At 39.1% G+C, this 23952-nt stretch overlaps 1 protein-coding gene across 2 annotated transcripts in view; it reads right to left on the reverse strand.

Moving 5' to 3' along the window:
* Khdrbs2 (KH RNA binding domain containing, signal transduction associated 2) overlaps nt 1–23952 on the reverse strand; it is a 281691-nt gene that overhangs the window by 152201 nt on the left and 105538 nt on the right. For both annotated transcript variants that reach the window (XR_006150186.1, XM_042696953.1), the window contains exon 4: nt 14101–14247. Coding sequence is in view for 1 of the 2 variants with exons in the window: in XM_042696953.1 (XP_042552887.1) it covers nt 14101–14247 (147 nt within the window). In the remaining variant the exon portion in view is untranslated. The remainder of the gene's footprint in view (nt 1–14100; nt 14248–23952) is intronic.

Consider the following 23952-nt stretch of genomic DNA (forward strand, 5'->3'; position numbering starts at 1 on the left):
CTTCCATAAAGCCATCCAATGTACTCACTGTAATGGGCAGCTTTTTATACTGTGGTGCCCCAGAAATGCAGTCCTGTGACTGAACTGCTTATTTTTAATATTTGCAAAATTACCTGTTGGAAGAATGATAAAATAATTTTTAAAAAAGCAGAAGAGTTGAAAGGATATTCTATTCCACAACATATATTAAGTTCTGTGGACTGCAAAATGTTTTAAATCAGTACTTACTAGCCATTATCCAATTTATACTGTTATATATTCAATATGTATTTTCACAAAGGAAAGATTCAGAATCACTGCCACAGAATTAATGCCACAGAGGGTTAATGACTCAAATTTCTACATGTAAACGATTAGATATCATATGTCAATAATGACAGGACTGCTTATAAAGATAAAAGTATAATCTTTTCATCCAGTAATTCATGATTTTGTAGTATAATAAAATTTCACAATAAATAACATTAACATCATGTGGAACATTTATTGAGTATTTGCCATATGCTAGACATTTTAGAATCTATTATATATTTATATTTAGTATATATTATATATTTAATCAGCACATACCTATAAAATAGGTTGTAATATTGAATTTTAAGAATGAAAAAATGGACACTAAGATATGTTTATAATTACTTTCGCAGAGTATGTGAGCTCAGTCTTCCAGAATTTGGTAGTTCAAGAGAGTCCTGTAACTATACTCATAATCTATCACTTTGAAAACACAGGTTGATTTGATTTACAAAAATGCAAATACTGTATAATGTACACCTGTAGCATAAAAACAGGAAAACACAATGGTGTGATTGTTGTTCTAAATCTACAGCTGAGTGTCTCCGCGAGCTATGAAGCTATAGCATGGGCAGTCCTGGATCTACATGTAAAGAAGGCTGTGAGAATAGAGCATTTTTGGAGTTGGTTTGTCAGAAATTTTGAGATGTGTGCCTGGAGCTTCCCTGACACACTGCCCCGTCCAGAGTGCGCTCTGAACTTTCTTCCTGGGGTCAAAGGAGACACTAGTCAGCTTCTCGCCTGGGCTCACTGGACAACAAACTCATTATGTTCATGAGGTACCTCCTTCTATAAAATACTGGCAACTCCCACAGGCCAAGTTTCCTACAGAACAGCCTAACTGTCCTTATCCACACGTTGATCGCCTACTCAAAGGCAGCATACAATACTGTCACCCTTTAAGTCATGTACCTGACAGACATATCCATGAGCTAGGTGACTCCACTCCTAAGTACAACTGAATGTTTCTTCTTAACATCTCACATTTGAAGATTTCATTTCTTATTTGGAAATGTTATTGTTTATGATTTTTCCATCTAGCATCTATGAGGGAGCAGTATGTGATTTCCAGCCCTGTGTCTAGTTTGACCACGCTGACAAGAACTATTTGTGTATCTTCTATATCTCAAGCACTGGGTTTAATCATGAAACATTTATTGTACACCTCCTCCTGGTACATGTCCTATACATAAATAGACATAAATAGACATTTGACTCATTTACCTCTTCCCAATGAATTTGTAACCAGATAGTGATGTACTTTTTATAGTTTTTTATTTTATTATAAAGGTGATGTACAGAGGGGTTACAGTTACATAACTAAGGTAATGAGTACATTTCTTGTTGAAGAATGTTACCCCCTCCTTTATTTTTTCCCATAAACTGACATGGTGTCCTCAGAGATACACTGACACACAAGCTTACAAAATGACGTCATAGATACACTGGACAACACAACCTGAAACAATGACCTCACAGATACACTGGACAACACAACCTGACACGATGACCTCTCAGATACACTAAACACAACCGGACACAGTGACCTTACAGATACACTGGACACACAACCTGAATGTGACCTCACAGGTACACTGGACACACGATCTGACATGGTCAACATACGTCAACATATTTGTGTGCATCACACTTTAAAAAATGTTAAGCCGGGCACTGGTGGCTCACAGGCCTGTCATCCTAGCTACTCAGGAGGCTGAGATCTGTGGATCACAGTCCAAAGCCAGCCTGAGCAGGAAACTCTATGAGACTCTTCTCTCCAATAAACCACTAAAAAACTGGAAGTGGCGCTGTGGCTCAAGTGGTAGAGCACTAGCCTTAAGCTGAAGAGCTGAGGGACAGCGCCCAGGCCCAGAGTTCAAGCCCCACAATTGACCAAAAAAAAAAAAAAAGGTTGTTAAAAACTTCCCTTGACCTCTCAAGCTATGGTTACGCTGGGTCATGATGGGAATTTTACTCAAATCTGCTTATAAATTTGCTAGCAAATTTCACTTTATTTGTTTGTTTATTTTGGAAGAAAAGTAGATTTTGTGTGTAAATGAAATTGTCTACATAAAATTTAGAAGACGTAAGAATTCTCATGTGCAAACATCCACTATTTTTTCTATTATTCTCTTTACATGTTTTAAACTTGTAATATAAATTAGAAATATTAACTATAGTTAACTAGTATTTTTCTTCAACCAGCAGAAAATCAGCACAACATTCAAATGCAAAGCATGATATTCTATTACATCTGAAATCTGGATGTTGTTCGTTGTCACAAAAGCTCAATAACAGAATCAACTGGAAGGTAGGTAGTTGCAAGATTTAAAGTTCTCGTATGCCAGAAACATCTCCTCTATGTTGAGAAATAGCTGTCTTTGAAAAGCTTCTTAGGTGACAGCTGACACACTGCTGGAAAAGACTTTCTCTGTGAAAATGCCACTGCATCTTGATCCTCTCCCCCTGGCCTCAGGACGACTTCAGGACTCAGTGACTTGCTATTTAGCAGTAAATGCTGCAACCAGTATGTTGCTTTGGTGTCATGATCATACAGTGATTACCACTGGTGTCACCAGCTTCCTTCAGAGGCAGATGCTAGGAAATGAACTTCCTGAATTAAGACGCCAGAGTGTTGAAATGCTCACGAAAAGTTAGCATTCCAGATGTCCAATACTCTTTTTAAATTGCAGACATCTTTTTCTCATATAGATGAAACTACCTTCTGTTTCTCTTGCAAATCAGTGCTGTTCAGGCGATTCTGGGTTAACATACTTCACATTGAGTGCTACAAAGTGCTTATTTTCTATGTCATTTCCTTACCTTGATGTATTTATTTCAACTATGCTGAATCTTAGCTTATTGTCCTCTGGGGAGAACAATTCTTTGTCATAGGGTGTGTAAGACAAGGCGGCCCCTGAGGATTGTGAGTGGTATCTCCTGCAACTTTATTTTCCTTGTGGTGAGGCTGAATGTCAATGCAGACAAGAGAAAAACTCAAAAGTCCTTTCTGTTACTTTTGCACAGCTGTTGTTCTGTGTTTTTATGCAAATGTAAGCGTAAATATGCCATGTGCTTGGAAGTGCTCTAGTAATGTTCATACCAACAAAAATCTCACTTGTGTCTCATCACAATTACCAGACGTAGGAACCGTTTAGGTGACTGATGGGATCAGCAAGTGCCACAGATGTGTGTAGGTGGGAAGATGAATGGAGACACACCAGGCACACCTCCCCTGTGGAGGCTGGAGGCATAGGTGGCCCAGAGGTGAAGACAAACTCACTATTTCTGCTCTGTTCTACAGTTCATCTCTCTGAACACAGGCAAAAAAAAATCATGGTTAATTCTGCAACTAACTGAAGGAAAACTCACCATGAACACTTAAAGAAGGCCTGTGGTGAGTTTCTGGACTGAAAAAAATGGTCCCATAGGAAACAGAGAATGACAGAAACACCACAAGTGAACAACATCACGACAGTGCTGTTCAGAACCACGGCCTGGCTGGGGAAGGGGTGGGGCCCTGCAGGCCTGCCTCGGGTGCCACCAGCCAGCACTGTTTCCAGAAGCTCCTGCTGCTGTCCTGAGCACTGGCTTTAGCCGTGGGACAGAGGTGTATGTCAGAGTGCCTGTGCATCTCCAGGTAATCAGGCTTGTGTGTGATGTGTGCATGTAAAGAGAGAAGAGTGATAACGTTCGTAAACAATTGTGAGCATTTATTGAACACTTTTAAGCACCAATTGCAAACTCAACACTCTGCAAGATCTCATGAGTTCCACATTATAATTAACTTCATATCCAATTGCAGATGATAAAGCTGAGGTTCAGAACTGCTCATTTTGCCTGTATTATACAAAGGAACAAGGCAGACTATCTGTAAATTTCATGGCTTAACTCATGTTATTACATATTTAAAGCACAGAATGCTAGTTTCTAGTGTGTGCAATTCTGATTCTGTTATTGACATTTGCTATGTACTGTCAAGTCATACACTGTGATGGCATCATTAGATAAAAACATAAGCATCATTGAGGGCTGATGCTATAGCTCAATGATGGTACTTCCTTGGCATGTGCTAGGCATAGGGTTCAATCCCCAGCACCACAAGGGAGTAAATAAACAAACAAAAAACTTAGAATTGACTGACAAAACTGGAATCAAAGCAGCATGTCCACAATTTGCTCCCTGAGTTTCTGGATCATAGTTATGCAGTTATGATTTGGCTACCCCGAACTCCTTCAACTCATCAATGTGTTACTACTTCAGGCTGCCCCTCAGGACAGCAAATAACAAAACTGGAATCAAAGCAGCATGTCCACAATTTGCTCCCTGAGTTTCTGGATCATAGTTATGCAGTTATGATTTGGCTATCCCGAACTCCTTCAACTCATCAATGTGTTACTACTTCAGGACAGCAGCTAACAGCGAGCAGCCAGGCACCAGGTGCTGGGATGCACAACTAGCCCTCTAGTCTGCATCGGCTGTTATTTTCTTAGATGAAGGCTGTATTCTGTGACACACGGGTAGACTCTCTCTGTACACCTTTCACGTCAGTGTCACAGGGAGGAGCCAGCTTTCTCTACCTCAACGATGTTCCAAATCATTACTTTCCTGTTTGGGAAGAGAAATGCGCAAGGCCATTTACACCCTTAGTCCTGGCTCAAGGCATCTGTAACAGTAGAATTCGCTTTATTTTAACAGGTCATTCATTACCAGAACCATTTTCCTAGCTCTTGCTAGCATATATATTTATACCTCTTCTGCTCTAGTGACTCATTCATTCTTTTTTTTATTTTTCTGGTTGTGAGGCCTGAACTGGGTGCTGTCCCTCAGCTCTTCAGCTCAAGGCGAGCGCTCTACCACTTGAGCCACAGCGCCACTTCCGGCTTTTATGTGGTGCTGAGGAATCGAACCTAGGGCCTCATGCATGCAAGGCAAGCACTCTACCACTGAGCCATCTTCCCAGCCCGATTCATTCATTCTTTAACCTTGTATTTCCTTTCATTGCTCCTCCTCCAAAATTTCCATGTAAGCATCATGATCTTTATGTATAGCACCGTTCCAACATTGTCTTAAGTACTTTGACTTCCACTACGCTTGCTGGTATCCTGTCCACCAACATCTGCTTTCCATTGACCCTTCTTATCTTCTACTTTCATTCTCTGCCCCATTGGTCTTTGGACCTACAATCTATCATTGAAATTATGACCTAGACAATGTCTTCAATCCTCATCTTGTTTTTATATCCAATCAGCCTGATATAAGCCTACCTCTGGGTTTATCAAATCTCTGCCTATCGGCACCCCTGCCTATTTAGCCATGGCTAATGGAACAAGAGCAATGCACCCTAAAACCAATGGGTCACCAGAAGCATGACTGACAGTGCTCCAACATTAGGTCCTTCACAAGTTTTGGGGTTTGCTTAGTCTCAAACAAACTAAACTTTTTTATTTCACATCTTCAACTCTACCGCTTTCTCAATTATCAGAAAACCCTACTCTGTACTTCACAGACAGCAAGAATGCAATGTAGATGCAGCAGCGGTATTCACTAGACACTATGCTGGAAATGAACTACACAACTTGTGCATAGGGATGAGAGGAAAAACTGGTAGAGTGAAGGAAGGGGTGACATTGTCCAAAAATAAGTGTACTCATTACCTGATTTGTGAAACTGCAACCCCTCTGTGCATCACCTCTATTACAACAGTAAAAATGAAAAATAAAAAAGTATTTAGGTTAAAAATAGAAGAGCAGAGTCCCCCACAATTTTTATCTACAGGCTGAATATTCAGAAGAATACCGAGAGCTACATTTAAAGCTATCAGTGGTTCCTTAAAGATTTAATCTATCAACAGTTCCTTAAGGATTTAATCTTCGATGTCATAAAATTTCAGTGAATGCAAATACGAGACACTGACTTGTGAAAATGTCTTGAATTTAAATTTTATGGATACATCAGACACAAGTAAATTAAGTCTGGTAGCTGTTAATAAAGTCAAAGAATAAATTAAATGGAAAAACACATTTCAGCCAGATTTCTTTTGGCATTAACAGGCAGTAAAATGATCCCTGCACACGGACAAGCTGCAGGGTTTTGTAGACAAATTCTGAAATGTAGTGTGTGGTTTGTGGCAACCATCTGCTGGAATCCTTTTACTTCTTGTCATTTGCCTCACATGAAATTAAAATATCGATAGAAACAATTTCTGCAAGGAAATTGGGAAAGTTAATAGGAAAGTCAATTAAAGGATTCATGAGATTACACAATCTAGTTTCTTATACTTCTGCTGTTCTTAATTATATGATAGAACTAAGAAAGAAAATATCAAATGTAATAGAATGCCAAGTGCAAGGAAAAATAGGAAGAAGACAGTTAACATTAGGAAAAAGTTAATGTATTAGATTCACTACAAAAGTCAAAAAATGGTTTTGTTCTTTGTCATAAAACTGTTAAAGTTTAGCGGTTTAAACATGACAGTAAAAAGAATGTAAGCATTATGCCCCTCACATTGGTTTTGGGGACAATTGGAAGGTGAATATTAAAATGCCTTTCTAATTTAGACTTGTGAAGCAACATTGGAAAATTTCATCCAATAGAAGTGTAGAATGTTTATCCTTGAGAAACCAATTGCCAACAGTCATATTATAAACAGTTTGATATTCTCCTCAATACTGGAATCAAGAAGAGTAATTCAGAAACTAAAGAAACATTGACTTTCTTATTAATAAAAGTATTATGTTAAATAGATGTGTTAAATAAAAAAGCACCTAAGATCATAACATTTCAACCTGAAGCAATATGTCTCCATAAAAAGTCTTTTACAGATAAATTATTCTGAGCATTTAAGAAATTTCTCGTATAAAATGAACAATCTTCCTCCTTCTTTAAAAACATATTTTTGAGAAAAATGTAGACTGGAAAGAAAATTTTGAGCCAAAAGTCTTAAGAGAGAATAACAGAAGAAATCTTTGAGAGATGGACCAGGATAAGATGAAATAAACACACTCCAAAATATTTCTTCTGCCAAATGCAGAGAGAAAGTACTTGAAATTCTTGGAAAGTGAAGAGTATCCACATGGGTTCCGGAAGGTGCCACTACTGCAGTGTATTGTACACTGCTGTAGTGGTGACAAACTCCTTCTTGCTCCCTGGCCTGTGCTCACAGACCACAACTTGGAAGCAGACACACTTCCATGGGTGGGGAGAAGAACTTGCCCTAAGTTCCTAAGAGGGTGAGCACTGCTTGTCGGACAGCGACGTCCTACAGCAAACTTCCATGCAATGACCCACTCAACCAATAAGCACTTGCTCAGTGATTCTCACGGACTCACCTGGCATTTTTACTGAGTGCTTGCTGTGGGCAGGCATGTTCCTTATTATTACTGTCAGTGACTAAAGTACACAGCCATCACAGCCATTCTACTAGGGCAAGACACACAAAAAAGCAATAGAGCATATTTTAAGGTAATTTTCAAAGTGTTAAGTATTTTAAATGTAAACTGGAACTAGGAGTGCTTGGGGGACCTTTTGAGCAGGTTTGGAAAAGCTGAAGAAAGTGACAGGGTACAGGAGCCTCCCTAAGAAGAGGAAAGACTGTTAAAGGCCGAAGAAGGGGGGAGGAGAGCTGTCACTGCGCAAAGCGCCATGAGGATGTTAGGGAGAATGGAGCAGAAGGAGAAAGTCCCAGGACAGAAGACCAGAGAGCAATCTGGGGACAGGAGAATCATACAAAGCCTTCAGGATCCTTGTAGAGCACAGCAGAGCTGTGTGTGTGTGTGTGTGTGTGTGTGTGTGTGTGTGTGTGTGTGTGTGTGTGTGTGTGTGTGTGTGTGTGTGTGTGTGTGTGTGTGTGTGTGTGTGTGTGTGTGTGTGTGTGTGTGTGTGTGTGTGTGTGTGTGTGTGTGTGTTTCTTCTTCACAAATACCCTCCAAGTGTCTTGTTCCACAAGAAATACTCCAGAAAATGTAATTCATGAATTCATTCAGACTATAAAAGCAAGTATATCTTACAGGCAATTTCAGTAAGAATTAGATCTCTTGTATGTTCCTCCCCTATGATATAACCCCTGTTATCACTGTATTTGACTCCAGTGCCCTGCATCTTGTGTATACATTTTTATAATTTGGAGAGGGAAAGGGAAATGACAAAATGTTGAAATAAGGACACAGGATGACCCATTGAAACAATGAGATGTACAACACACTATGTTGAAAACGAACTTTACAACTTTGGGCGGGGGTGGTTGGAGAGGTGGGGAGAGAAGGGATGACAGAGGAAAAACAATGGAGGAGGTTACCAATGCTCCACAGGAAATGTACTCATTACCTTACTCATGTAACTATAACCCTTCTGTACAGTATCTTTACAATAAAAATGTTATTAAAAAAAAGAATTAGATCTCACAACTAAGTTTAGACCAGGAAACTAAGTGACTGAGTTCACAATCTCTGGTAGGATCTAAAAAGAAAGTCTACAGTGCTGCCAATCAAAAGTAGAAACATATACTTTGAAACTGTATGGTTACATCAAATTAGGGGTCTTTATACTGAGTGGCACAAAGCTAACTCTGGTCACCACCGACTTAAAGAAGTGGTAGTGATGACAGATATTAGTAAGAAAATAAGGGGACTTCCGAAGCCTTAAAAGAAAGATATATGACCTCTAATCTTGATCAGTTAGCTATGAGGTGGTAATTATGGACCCTTTGGACTTTCTCATTAAACAGTTATAAACGTGGCCCACCTGGCTTTGTGACCCTGATCTTGAGCTCTCCTGTAAGAGTCCCCCAGCCCCACTGCATCTCAACGTCAGGGCTACACCTCTGCCAGGGGCTCTCATCTAAGGAAATCATACATTGCAAGGTTATGTCCAAAGCCCAGGACTGTACCCCAAAACCAAGGGAACTTTTACATATAGGGTTAGGGGCTGGGAAGGCGGCTCAGGGGTGGAGTGCTTGTCTAACATCCATGAGGCCCTGGTTTCGATTCCTCAGCACCACATAAGAAAAAGCCGGAAGTGGCGCTATGGCTCAAGTGGTAGAGCACCAGCCTTGAGCTTAAGAGCTGAGGGACAGTGCCCAGGCCCAGAGTTGGCCCATGACCAACAAAAAGAAAAAGAAAAATGGAAAGATGGGTAGTTGTGATGCCAAATTATTCAAACAATGAGATTTTGGGAAGCAAGATTATCTTTTCCTATATATCATAGGCTGATAATGTCGTTTTCATAGGGATGATATGTGTTTGCTATATTTAGGTTCGGATATTTAAGTTCTGTGGAAGGCATTATTGCCTTTGTATTATAAAGGGATGCAACTTCCAACAAATTCAAGGCACTAACAATACAAGATGCTTGTGGGTAAAGGAATCTAGGATAAAAGGATGATTTCTAGCTGACAAAAACCTGTGTCTCTATTCCATTCATAGGTTTAAAAGGAGAGTTGTAAAACACCTTTTACTTACGGAAGTCCTTTTTCCACGTTTAGAGAATTTCCTTCCAACTGCAATGCCTATCCTTTCTTATAAATTATCTTTCTAAAGTTTCTCAAATTCTTAAATAAGAAGATTAGAAATGAGGACAAAACAGTAAAGGAGAAATGTTGTTTTATATCTCTACACTGAGCCCTGGGTAATTAAAAAGACTAGAGAGATTGAATAAATTTATTAGAGCCATGAGTCAAAAGTTTATGTTGACTTAAACAAAGATGAAGTCCCAGATGAGAGATGTGTCTGAAAGAAGTCAGACAGAATGCCTTAAAAATTTAAAAATCCTACTAATCATACTAAGACAGTAACTGATATACCATTAAGCAGCTGCTAAAAGAAATTCTAAAGTTCAGAACAAAAACAGTCAAGAAAGTGGACCATCTGCATGGGACATAGCAACATTCTAAACATCACAGCTGTCGTTAAATAGAAATGCTCTATGTGTCCATTTTCTTTATGTAAACACACTGTTACAGTCATCTGATGATTGACAAATCAAAAAATGGCACAATTATCAATACCATACTCCAACAATTCACATGCTAATGCTACATTATTTGTTTTGGTCATGTGGAGATGAGTATCTTGTTGACATGAAGAAACTTTAAACAATCCATCATGTTATGTATTTACTTTAACGAGAACTTAAATTATTCATAATTCACATTAGAAGCAATAAGACAAACTATAGATAATTAAATACTTTGTATTCTGACATGGTGGATCTGGATATACTCTTAAATAGTATAAATTTTAATTAGATTATGATTATTTAACCTTTATTCTCTTATTTTTTCCATACCATTTGATAAAGGAAGTGTAACTAAGAATAATAGGGGAGATATAAACTGTAATAGAAATTTTTACATAGCACAAGATTTTTAATACCATACATTGAAATGCACTATGTAGTATCAGCATATTGACAAGACTAACTTATTATTCTATGGTAATTACCAATCATGCTCATTCCTAAACAAGATAGAAACTCAAATGGCCAAAAGTAAATACCAAATGTAAATATGCAAAATGTTATTTTGCCTGTATTTTTTTCCAAATCTGGCTTATGTCATTTTGATGTTGATTACAGATATCTAATTGGATATGAGGATTCTGCTCTTCTCTTCCCTAACATGGAGTACTCATGTCACTGTGAGTAAGCCCCAGGTTCCAGTAAGGTCTGCTTCAGTATGCCATGGTGCTGGGCTACTATTTAGCTGGCTCTGCAGTGTTGCTTATGCCATTCCTTCCTCTATAGTGAACAATGTACCTCCTCCTCAGACTTGTGACTACAAGAAAGCAAGTCTTCTAGCCCCTCACCAAAATGCCTAGTTGGCATCAGATTATAAACACAAAATAGTTGTCTTGTTCCAAAACTTTATGTAACAGTTCCAACAGAAACATCTAGCTTTCTCCTACCTCCTAGACTAAAAACACTTGCATTCTTTTAATGTTTCCTCACTTCTACTTACTCCCGTATATGATTTAGCAACTCAAGGTAATCAGTGTTGTTTTCCAAGTCTTTGAAAAACAGAAAACAAGAATATCCTCGAGTTGCCTTTGCCCAAAAGAAGCAAATGGTTTCATTTTCTTCCTTAGTCAAACTATTGGTGTATTTACTGCAGGGGATTCCAATTTCTCAGACTTGAAATATCAGATATATTCAAATCTAAAAAAGGACAGAAATAACATGGGTGATCCACACCTTTTGTGTTTCAGATTGATTTAAAGTCTTTATGTGAGAATACTAAAGGACATAAACACACACACATTCTCTCTCTCTCTCTCACACACACACACAAACCACTTTTACATTGATATAAATGATCTATTCATCTGTCTACTTAGCTTCTAGGTATGCTTTTAGTGTATTAAAATTGGTAAGTCCCATGAAAGAAAGAGGTGAAGAAGGTTACAGAGACTGATGATAGACAATGAACTGAAATATTAGTACCCAGTATTACTAGGAACAATTTTTTTTTTTTTTTTGCCGGTTGTAGACCTGAACTCTGGGCCTAGGCGCTGTCCCTCAGCTCTTCAGCTCAAGGTGAGCGCTCTACTACTTGAGCCACAGCACCACTTCCGGCTTTTTCTGTTTATGTGGTGCTGAGGAATCGAACCCAGGGCCTCATGCATGCAAGGCAAGCGCTCTACCACTGAGCCACCTTCCCAGCCACTAGGAACAATTTTTAACAAGACTGTATGACAGAAGGTAGTTCGGAAGGTACTTATGATTGTGGTTTGAGAAAAAAATTCCTGTGTAGCTGACATCCAACCTGATGCCAGAATTGTAAGGAAATCTCCTGTCAATATTTTGGCGAAGAATCTTCAAAGGCCTTTAGGATGGACTGGCCCTAGCATGTTGGGTGATACTAGCCAAGGTAAGGTTGCTATTCTTCGTCAGGATGTGGTTTATAAGATACATTTTTATTTGGGGATGCCCCAGTTCATCAGGGTTTGTTTACATATATGTCTTTATTTGGGAGCACTGGAATTCACCAGGGTCTGTTTATTGGGGGTGTTGATCCTTGAATGAGACGTCCAGCATGACTGTCCTGTTCTGTCAGGGCAACGGCCATGCCATTAGTCAGCCAACCAAACATCACACCAAATGTGATGCCTGAGTGATGAAGGTTCAGTGTTGGCCAAGGGAAGTCTCACGCACACATGTTCCATGGAGAAGTTGTAAATGAAAGTGTTACAAGTCTTATGAGGTCTAAGACAGGAGAGAGTGAGACAAGCTAATGCCATTTGTAATAAAATTACGCCAGCCCAGCCCACAGTCTATGTCTAACATGTCAGAAGCAATGAAATACTACTTGGTCTAACATAAAAGTGTTATACAGGAAGTCATTCCTAGATATTTGTATGTCCTGTAACAATACAGTAGGCTTAAAAGTCCTACTTATATAGTGTTTTATAATGCTTTATAATACTTACAATGCTTGGAGCATTCCCCTATTTAATTTCCACAAAAAGTGTATAGAGGTCAATCAATTGTAATTATCTTCATTTACAGGATAAATAAGCCTGAGTTCTGACAATGTGAAGACTTCTTTACAGGTATGAAAGGAGGTAAAGCCATAAGCCAATCCTCGCCTGATTCTGTGCTACATTATCACGAAAAGCTCTTTATACCACACAGCACTAGGCATTTAATTTCAAAGCAAAAGGAAGGACAGAATGTCATGTTCTTCACAGCCACAGGGTCTCATCACGGAGTTTCACATGGGGACCAGAAAGCAGCCTGCTCTGAAATGCCATATGATGGAAAACTAAGGCACACAAGTTTATCCTGAAACTTGTCTTCATCAAATTTACATTTGGAAATGACATAGACATAGATACTATGGCTAGACACTGATGCTTTTACGTTCTGCAAATTCTCTGGTGATCTTTGTTTCATCCTTACAATCACTGGCCCATCGATGGATCTTATCCACCATGTCCTCTGAGTTTATTACTTCATTCAGCCACCTACATTTCTTATATTTCCTCACTGTATAGATTAATCTTAGCTTGTCATACACTGCAGAAGAGCCTTCCATTCTCCTTTCCTTATTCCTACCCCTAAGTCTAGTGCCAAGATTTCTATTTGAACATCTCTATAGAATGCCAAATTGTCAACCTTTAGGAAATATCATTCTACTTCCTGTTTCTTAAAAAAATAGTGAATATTCAATTTGAAACTGAATTTCTTTCCTTACACATGAATATCCTCTATTGTTCTCCTACAGTGCAGTGAGGTTTTTTCCCCCTAATTTTTGCTTGACTAACAAATGTCTGACTCTATTACTAATTTTTCTATAATACAGTTTATAATAACCTAGCAACACCTGGCATACTGTGACATAAATGAATGACATTTGATATATTTTAAATGGTTGATATTTTAAAATATTATCATTACTTTTAATAACTACTACAAACCTAATTACTTCCCCTTTCCTCTACCTGCAAGTGCTTTCTCTACTGATTGTAAGTTGCTGACAACATGTGTCAAGTGATTAGGATCCAGAGAAGGTGTATAACCTCAATTGAACACTGGCACTTGTACATTGGCACTTATATGTTTTGGCTTTTTCTTCCTTACTGTTAGCTGATGCATAGCATGCCATGTGCTAGAGTTAGACTAGCATCTATGACACACCCAAATTCTAAAAGAAGCACTTTTAGAATCATTATTCTAGCTTTGTACCAAACCTCTCAAAAGATAATTAGCTTGCAATATGAGAGTCCTTCTAAAAAGTCCGTGAAGATCAAAGGCACATTTTAAAATAGAAGCTGATGAGAAACATCTTTGTAAGAAATGAAAAACACTTACCGGAACCAGGAATTTCTTAATCTCCTCCAGTGCGTGACTCATCCGTGAGTAAGCCTCCCCAGGAGGAGCAAACACTTCAATCAATACGTGAAGTTCGTCACTCAAATGGGCATATTTGGCTTCTCCACTCTTTCTTAGTTCTTCTTCCTGTGAAAGAAGTTATTTTTAGCCAAACAACTCCACTCATTTTGCACTGACTTCACATTTACTGAATATGACAAAAGGCTTGAAAAGCTTGAGTTATTAGAACTCATTCTTTGTAATGAGCTCAAACTCAAGGAAAAATTTTCAAAGACTTAGTTTTCACAATTGTGAGATTAATATAGTACTTACCTCACAAGATTTTTCTGGGTTTTGATTAACATTCAAGAGTAATTTGTAAACTCTTTGTAAACTATTTTTAAACTGTATACAGATGTTTCACTATTCCCCATATTTACCTGTAAGACCAGTAAGCTATCATCTGGTTATTTCCAGAGATAGACATAAATGTGGCTCAATGGCACACATGAATTATTCTCTCTCAAGTGGACGTCCAAGTTGTAGTAATCTACAGGACATGGGCCTTTCTCTGTACTCTTTTCCAGAGATCCAAACAGCACATATTAACGAAGGAGAATATTATGTACCATTTCAGACAGCATGCCATGGGAAAGGGAAAGGTTCTTTTCAAGGACACATTTCTGATGCTGAATATATTGTTTCTATTGAGGGCCCTGGGTGTAATGGAGACTATGAATAAAGTTTCTGTCTGCATCAGGTCTTGAACATACCTAAAAGGTAGGGAATTTGCTTATCACAAGATAATGTAAGATTTAGGAGCTCTGTGCCATGAGCTATCTTCAACACAATCATTACTCAGAGTTAGTTAAAATAATTGTTAAATTTAATCGTAATAAATTGTCAACCACTGGAGGCTACAATAGCTAGATTATAATTTCAGAAACAATACCAAATAAAATACCAGATCCTTAGATTTATTGAACAAACCTCCTAGTTTCATTAGAATATAGCTAGCTGAGCTAGCCATTCTGAATAAGAAAAAATTCTGGACAATAATAATTATATAAATAACAATTGAACACATTCTCTTCAGATATTTCTTGAGAATCACAAATATATTTGGGGAAATGTTTATCACTGCAATAAGTGCATTATCTGGAAAGGTCCTTGAAATGAAGGCCAAGAATCACAACAAATCAAAGAAAGACTGCATAAGTAGGACTGCATCAAACTTTAGAGTTTCTGTTTGATAAAGGACACAGCTACCAAGATAAATAGAAAGCCCTCAGAATGGGAGAGGACCTTTACTAGCAATGCATCAGACAAGGGTCTCATAGCTAAAATATACTTAGAGCTCAAAAAATTAATTCCCTAAAAACAAATCCTCAAAGACACAGCTACCCCAGTAACAAGAGGGCTAAAGACTTAAACAGAGATTTCTCTGAAGATGAAGTAAGCATGGCCAATAGGCACATGAAGCAATGTTCAATGTCTCTGGCCATGAAAGAAATGCAAATCAAAACAACAGTGAGATTCCACCTTACCCTAGTTAGAATGGCTATTATCAATGAAACTAACAATAACAGATGCTGGTGGGGATGTGGCCAAAAAGGAATCATATTACACTATTGGTGGGAATGTAAACTTGTCCAACCAGTATGGAAAGCAGTATGGAAGTCCTTCAAAAGACTAAACACAGAGCTTCCCATGACCCAGCAATTCCACTCCTGAGCATTTATCCAAAATAAAACTAACAAGGCCACACTAAACCTACCAGCACAACCCTGTTCAGTGCAGCATTGTTTACCATAGCCAAGATATTGAATAAGCCCAGATGCCCCTCCAAGGATGAATGGATCAAGAAAATGTTGGACATACACACAAGGACTTCTATGCTTCTATCAAGAAGAATAATATTGTACCTTTCATAAGGTAATGGAAAGACTTGGACAAAAGTACAGTACTAGACCCAAAGAAACATATGTTGCATGGTCTACCTCATGTTTGGTAACTAGAATGTGCATAGAAATTTACAAGTAAACACACTGGATGGGAAAATACAAAAAATATATTTGGACATGGTAAATTAGACTCTGGACTCTAAACATTCATTCACACAGTGAGACCAAAGGAGGATAATCTTAGGACATGACCACAAAGGCTCAATAATTTTGTGCATATGATCATATAAAGTGATGTTTATTGCAATGAATTCCCAGAACTGGAAACATAAGAGCTTTTGTTATTTTGCTTCTAATGCTCCTTCGTCACTCTTTTGATTTCTCAACCTTTTGTCCTATGTTTTTCTGTATGTCTCACCAAAATGGTGAGACAAAGGTTGAGCAGACACAGCAGTGACCCTCACTAGCCACTATGTAAAAATGAACTGCACAACTTCTACAAGTGGGGGAGGGAAAGGCAGGGAGAGAATGAGGGGAGACGTGACGCTGTTCAGAAAGAAATCTACTCATCACCTAACTTAGGTAACTGTCACGCCTCTGTACATCACCTTTCCAAAACAACAAAAAACGTGTCTAGTCGGAAAAAAAATGAAGGCCATAGTGTTTTCGTGTTTATGTTTGGTATTAAAATTAAAATCCTGTCCTTCTATATTTTGTATGTTTATAAACAATTAATATATTGGGAGATTACTCTAGCAAGGGTTGTAAAAGACCAGAAAGAGTAGAGAATAAGATTAACAAAATCAGTAATGTTAACAAGTATCTTGAGTATAAATTGAAATGTGTGGGTCCCAAGTTAACAGCACCAGAGAGTGATCTCCACTGATAAAGGCATAAGAAAAGGCTGGAGAGAAAAAGTCAAAATAATGTAAGGAGGACAGACTAAAAGCTTAGTCAGCGTGATCTTACTCAAAGTTGTATTTAAAGAGCTGTACAAAAGTTGGTGTTATTAATCTCATATAAGAACACATAGCTAGAAACCAAGCACAGTGGAAGAAGCCTGTAATCCCAGCCGGGGAGCCTAAGGCAGGGGAATTGGGAGTTGTAGCCCAGGCCGGGCTACATAGAAAACCAGCCTGGGCTACATACAATGCGTCTCAATTTTTAAAAGTTAACTTAATCCAGTGAGACTATTTACTCTCATTACTGACTTTCAGAGAATGCATTTGTGCTGTTAGTGTATTAAAACATGAAGAAAATCTCAGGCTAAATATTTGCTTTGAAGAAAAGTACCATCATTAATCACGAATATTTTCACACCAAGTCAAAAGGGAACATCATATCTAATATTAGACATCACCCAGTGCTTCACCTTCAGGTTATACCCTTGGGAAAAATGTTAATTTTATCGGATTATATAGAGCAAAGTATGGTACACAGCAGACAATATATAACTATGTTCACTTGTTAAAGAGATTTTCTTCAAGAAATTTCTCCTAGTAAGTGCTATTTTTATATTTTTATCATTTGTAATAGAATTTTTCTGACACAAATAATTTAACAACTTGGAAACTTTCCCCTTAATTCAAAATACAATGTTCATGAAAAGAAAACAATCTTGATAACCCCCTACAATGTACAGCTTTTTAAATTATGTCACACAAAATTTAAAAAAGACCCTGCTGTTAACATTCCAAGTACACTTTCTTTATGTCCATTTCACATCAATAATAACAAAAATAGTAACCATAATAATATAGAAGTCATAATTTTATATTGCCTCTTTGATGACAAGAATGGATAGCACTTCTCATAGATTCTCTAGCTTTATCATCTCCACATTTTATGCCAATCTTCCATGCTGTAGAAAGGAGTTATCTTTGTTACTGAAAAACTTGTCGCACAGAGGACACATAGGTTACAAATCTTGGAGTGCGTTTACAATCTGTGGGATCTCATTTCAAAGGCCAGGCTCTTCATCACTATCTCACTGTCATATGTGACCAGTACAGGTGACTAGACGTAAAACCTCTACACAGCTACACTTCAAAGTCTCTCTGACTCTTGAAGACCTTGGCCAGTGGTCTTCTCATCTCCTGGTGTGCAGTCCCAAGTAGCACTGGGGTCTCCAAAGTACAAAAAATCATAGGCCCTATTCATCAAATATGACTTCCCTTTCCAAATTTCATCTTTGCTCACTTATTCATTGAATTTAGCTCTAAAACGATGATGATGATGATGATGATGATGATGGAAAAATGTCAAAGGGGCACGGTCTGGGTCTAGGGAGATCAAAAGGATAGTATAAGGAGGGAGGACAGAAGTATACTATATACATGCATATTACAGTGAATCCCCTTCATGTTGTTAATGCATGCTAATTCAAAAACAAATAGCCAAGCAACTAAATAAATAACTCTGGACTTCTCATGTAAAGATAAAGTTCAGTAGTGTCTGTGTGTGTGTGTGTGTGTGTGTGTGTGTGTGTGTGTGTGTGTGTGTGTGTTATAAACATAGTCCCTGTCATACTTCAAATACTAAAAATCTGAATGTTTAAGGCAATCCTCACATTATTCTGTGTCTTGGTCTGGAAGAATAATATAACAAAATACCACGAACTAGGTGGCTTAACCTGCAGATTCTGGTTTTTCACAGTCCTACCGTTAAAGCAATGACACAGATTATCTGCATTCTTGAGGGTTAAGGTAGCCACCTTCCTCTATGCTCACAGGGGAGGACTCTGATTGTATCCTGGCTTAGGAGGGCTCCAAGCTGATGAGCCTAAATTCTCCAACTACTATCACATCAGTGTCTAACACCAAGTAAGTGTTCTTGAAATCGTAACATTCAAATACATCATCATGTTATTACCTACAATATGTTACATGGACCACATAACATTGAAAGTCCATGTATCTTGGAAGTTAACCCCGACTGGTTCAAAGGGTTAAAAGTCCCAGCTCTTCCACTTTAATAACATGTAAATCTGGGCGAATGACTTCACTGTTTGGACTTCTTACTAGTGAAGTGATGATAGGGATCAAAGAAACAGCACAGTAAGCAACGGTCGCGCATCATTATTGCTAAGTATTATTATCTCAGGTCCAAAACACATGCTAAATCACATATGAACTATAAGAGTTACTGTAATCTAAGTTCCAAATTAATTCTCCACAAGCTGTTCTTCCAGGGACAGGAACAAACTAGATAATAAAAAAGCTGAAAATGTATGATATATTGTACATGTAGGCTTTATTCTCTGGTTTTAACTTTAGCAATTATTATAGTCATATTTTATCCTCAGGGTTATAATTTAGTAAAGTGCTTTTTGCAAGCTTTCTCTTCTCAATACCACAGGGAACTTCTGTTTAATATAAATCCTCTTCGGATATAAACGTACCTATTGTCTCCATAGCTTTCACCATCCAGAAATTCAAATAAACACATTTATTATTTATACAGTAGCCTGAATACGATTTGTCTGAATCTTCAATTTAAAAGCACTTTTAAATAGAGATATGTGGAAATTCTTCTAAGCCATATAGATGAGTTACTCAAATACTGTACACATTACTAGGTGCACACTAAGACCAGATACAGAGGTATTGGGTGGATCACCTCAGGTCTATGCGTCTCTGAAGTTCCAATCATACCACCTGAGTTACACAAGCTAAGACTGGTCCCTGTTCCAAGTGATCAGAAATGGAAGAGGGGTACTCTTTTACTGTCCCTCCATTAACACTCCCTAAATTGGCAAAAAGGTCTGAAGGTGAGTGAACCAAGGATGGCATGGGAAAGAAATAAGGGAAGCCCAGGACTTTCAATAAGATGGGTAAACTTCACTAAGCAGGTGTAGATGGCAGGAAAGCCAATTTAGGAAATTCTGGATTACAAGAGGGATACTCTAAATTCACAAACTATAAGTCAGAGTGGTCTGAAATAGTGTCTGGATGAAATTAAAAAGCCCTTTTCACTCTTCAAGGAATGGAATGAACAGGAAGGTTGTGTCTTTCCTTTGCACTGGCATATGAGACTTGTGCTTACGAAGTATTCATAGGTCAGGTGCTTGGTAATAAGGAATTCACTAACATTTATTTCAAGGGAATCACATATTATGAAAACACAATTGTGTAAATGAGCTTCACTAACTTCTTCTTTGCCCAATGGAATGCTAACGGGATCCTGAGAGTAACTGGGGCAAGCGATGCACTGAAGGGCAGTACCATCTGCGGTCTCTCCCCCTCTAGAAGTACTTGATTCCAGTCCTGGACCAACGATGAGACAAAAAACAGGGAGAACCTGGCACTCAGAAATGTGGGCTATGTAAGGAAGGACACAGGGAGTCCTGGCTCTCCTTGGCCTCTGAGCTGTGAAGAAACCAAGAAGCAAGTTGAGCACACTTGTCTCTAAGACTCAGGGAGTGAACGTGGCAGAGGTGTCAGTAGAACCACCCCTTCCTGAAGAGTGAGGATACTTCTGCTCAGTGCCCTAATAATTAATTGTATCTCTATTTCCACGTCTATATCAGAGCCAATAAATAAAAGGAACAAAAGCCTAACTTTCTGTGAATGTAAGTGAAGAGCTTCCTCTTCCTCTGTTTTCTCAAAGAGCTTGCTAGGAAAGTTGCAATTGTAACTGTTTTCCCCTTTCCTGAGTGAAGATCACCCTTCTGCCCCCACCGCTTTCATGAGCTACCGACACAGGCACTATCCCTTTGAAGCAGAAAAATGGGAGAGCAATAGGTGTGTCTCCCAGTCTCTGTGCAAGGACAGAGCTGAACTCTAATGGCACACTGCTCCATGCTGCAGAAGAAAGGGTGTTTTTCCTGTGGATGAAGGTAACTGGCACATTCAGACAGGCACTCAATTACCAGGCAAAGTTAGGGTGAACTGAGTGTGACAAAATTATATGCAAACGGTTCTGTCCTGTCCTCTTACTGGACTGTTTATCTTGAGACCATGAATGGAATATAATGGTGGCTATATAAACTGTTTTTGCACTCTTTCCTGGATTGCTGCAGGCACCCCATCTGGTTCAATTCTCACTTCGTGTAAAACTGCTTGCATCGCCTATGTAGAAGGGATTTATAAATGGGGATAAGATGTTTTGGGGTGGTGGATATTGTTTGTAATGTTGAAGATAGAACCAAGGGACATGTGCATATAAGACTTATTTTAATTATGGCTCCCCATTTCCCAAGAAGCAAAGGCTCACTAGCATTTAGATTCCAAAGCACGGATGCAACACAGTAAGTTCTTGCTGAATCTTGTCTGAAGAAGAAATGAAATGCCTTGGAAAGAAGGGTAGGAGACATGGTGTCAGTGTGAGGGAAAGGTACTTCATGGACTGTGCTCCAAGCAGCTTAAAACCTTTTTTATGGGAACAAAAACTGTGGTTGTGAAACTAAAAAGGTGAACTCTAATTTTTTCGAAATTCAAATAAGGGCCAATTGAACAAAGCTAATTAATGAAGCTACCAAGGCTTTCTCGTGGAGTGGAAAGTTATAGGTATTATGATACTATACAGCCAATAAAAAAAACTTGTAAGACACAAACCAAAGCAAAAAATAACATCACTACCTACTTGGGAATGAATTTACAGAAAAGATTATTCTTAATTTTGAATCTATTTAAAAATAATTGAAAGCTGGACACTGGTGACTCAAGTCTATAATGCTAGCTACTCAGGAGGCTGAGATCTGAGGATCACGGATCAAAGCCAACCCCGGGCAGGAAAGTCTGTGAGACTTATCTCCAATAAACCACCAGAAAAGTGGAAGTGGAGATGCGGCTCAAGTGGTAGAGAGCTCGCCTTGAGCTGACATTTCAATCTCTTAATTATAATTAAAATCATACCGCAAACCTTTCTTCTAAGTTACTATTGCTAATGCTACCCTATCATCACATAGATGGGATGCACAGGGTAAAGTCTGTAATACAGTGAGCGGCTTCATATACTTGCCCACCCACTTCCGAGATACCAGTCATATTCATTTCCTAAGCTTTACAGAATTCAGTCTTCACTTCTGTAGAGGAGGAACTTTCACATAGGGAGGAAAAGCTTTGATGAATGATATACACAATGTCTCAGTGGAATGACCAGCACACAGTAGCATTTAATAAATGGCAAAGTATTATTGCATTACAGATTCATAACATTAAATTCAGGAGTTAATGGAAAGGTACAAATGAAACAGTCAATGGATATTAATTAAGCAAAACTGACCATGGGATGGCTGAGGAAGTGGCAGAGAGCTCGACTAAAACAGATGGCTCAGAACCAAAGAGGAATGGTGGAGAGACGGACTAGAGGAAGGATAAAAGGTGGGGGAAGGGCTACGGGCTATACCAGGAATACAATGAAATAAGGAAAACTTGGGAGCCCTACATCGTCTATCCTAAAAATTATTTTTATTTGTAGGTATATGATTTAATTTTGAAGTCAAAAATTATTTATGTAATCTAGATATTCAGGTAAAACCAAAATTCATTCTTCAATGAAGGTAGTGGAAAGAAAAACAATAACATGTTTCAAATTTCAGTATCCTAAATGGCTATTCTCAACATAGTCCATTAAATGTGAGGAATATGTCAGTTCTCAATTTCATTAAAAAGGTAATTGCCACAAATAGTGAATAGCTGACAGGCGCCGGCGGCTCAGGGCTGTCATCCTAGCTACTCAGGAGGCTGAGATCTGAGGATGGCAGTTCAAAGCCAGCAGGGGCAGGCTATGAGACTCTCATCTCCAATTAATCACCAGACAACCGGAAGTGGTGCTGTGGCTCAAGGGGTAGAGTGCTGGCCTTGAGCTGAAGAGCTGAGGGACAGTGCCCAGGCCCAGAGTTCAAGACCCATGACTGACAAAAAGTAAAAGATATTACACATAGCTAAGTGAGGCCTTAATGATGTAAGGTATTAATGTTGGTTGAAATTAGTTTCATCACATATGCTTTCATTTTAAGTTGCTGACACAGCATAGGTATGTAGTCCCAGGTGGCTCCCTGACAGGGGCTTCAAGCATTTCTACAATTGACAGGTGGTGCTCTGTAACAGCCGGCCTTCTCTCCACACTGAATTCTGACAGAACTACCACTGCCACCACAAACCCTGATCCTATTCAACAAGTTCTCCACAAACAAGCTTACTTATCATAAACAGCCACCATGCCAGCCAGGCCCTGACCTCCCAGATCAGATGAACCACCACTGTGCCAGCCAGAACCTGACCTTCCTGAATCAGATGAACCACCATGGTGTCAGCCAGACCCTGACCTCCCAGATCAGATGAACCACCACTGTGCCAGCCAGACCCTAACCTCCTGAATCAGATGAACCACCATGGTGTCGGTCAGACCCTGACCTCCTGAACCAGATGAACCACCATGGTGTCGGTCAGACCCTGACCTCCTGAATCAGATGAACCACCATGGTGTCAGCCAGACCCTGACCTCCTGAATCAGATGAACCACCACTGTGCCAGCCAGACCCTGACCTCCTGAACCAGATGAACCACCATGGTGTCGGTCAGACTCTGACCTCCTGAATCAGAAGAACCACCACTGTGCCAGCCAGACCCTGACCTCCTGAATCAGATGAACCACCATGGTGTCGGTCAGACCCTGACCTCCTGAATCAGATGAACCACCACTGTGCCAGCCAGACCCTGACCTCCTGAATCAGATGAACCACCATGGTGTCGGCCAGACCCTGACCTCCCAGATCAGATGAACCACCATGGTGTCAGCCAGACCCTGACCTCCTGAATCAGATGAACCACCACTGTGCCAGCCAGACCCTGACCTCCTGAATCAGATGAACCACCATGGTGTCGGCCAGACCCTGATCTCCTGAACCAGATGAACCACCACTGTGCCAGCCACACACGGGCAAGTATGCATAGACTCCTGGGAAACCCACCCCTGTGTAAACAGCTGCTTGCACTCAAGGGTT

The sequence above is a fragment of the Dipodomys spectabilis genome, unplaced genomic scaffold, assembly GCF_019054845.1.
Source record: "Dipodomys spectabilis isolate Male_0828 unplaced genomic scaffold, ASM1905484v1 ptg000213l, whole genome shotgun sequence".
In the NCBI taxonomy this organism is placed as follows: Eukaryota; Metazoa; Chordata; class Mammalia; order Rodentia; family Heteromyidae; genus Dipodomys; species Dipodomys spectabilis.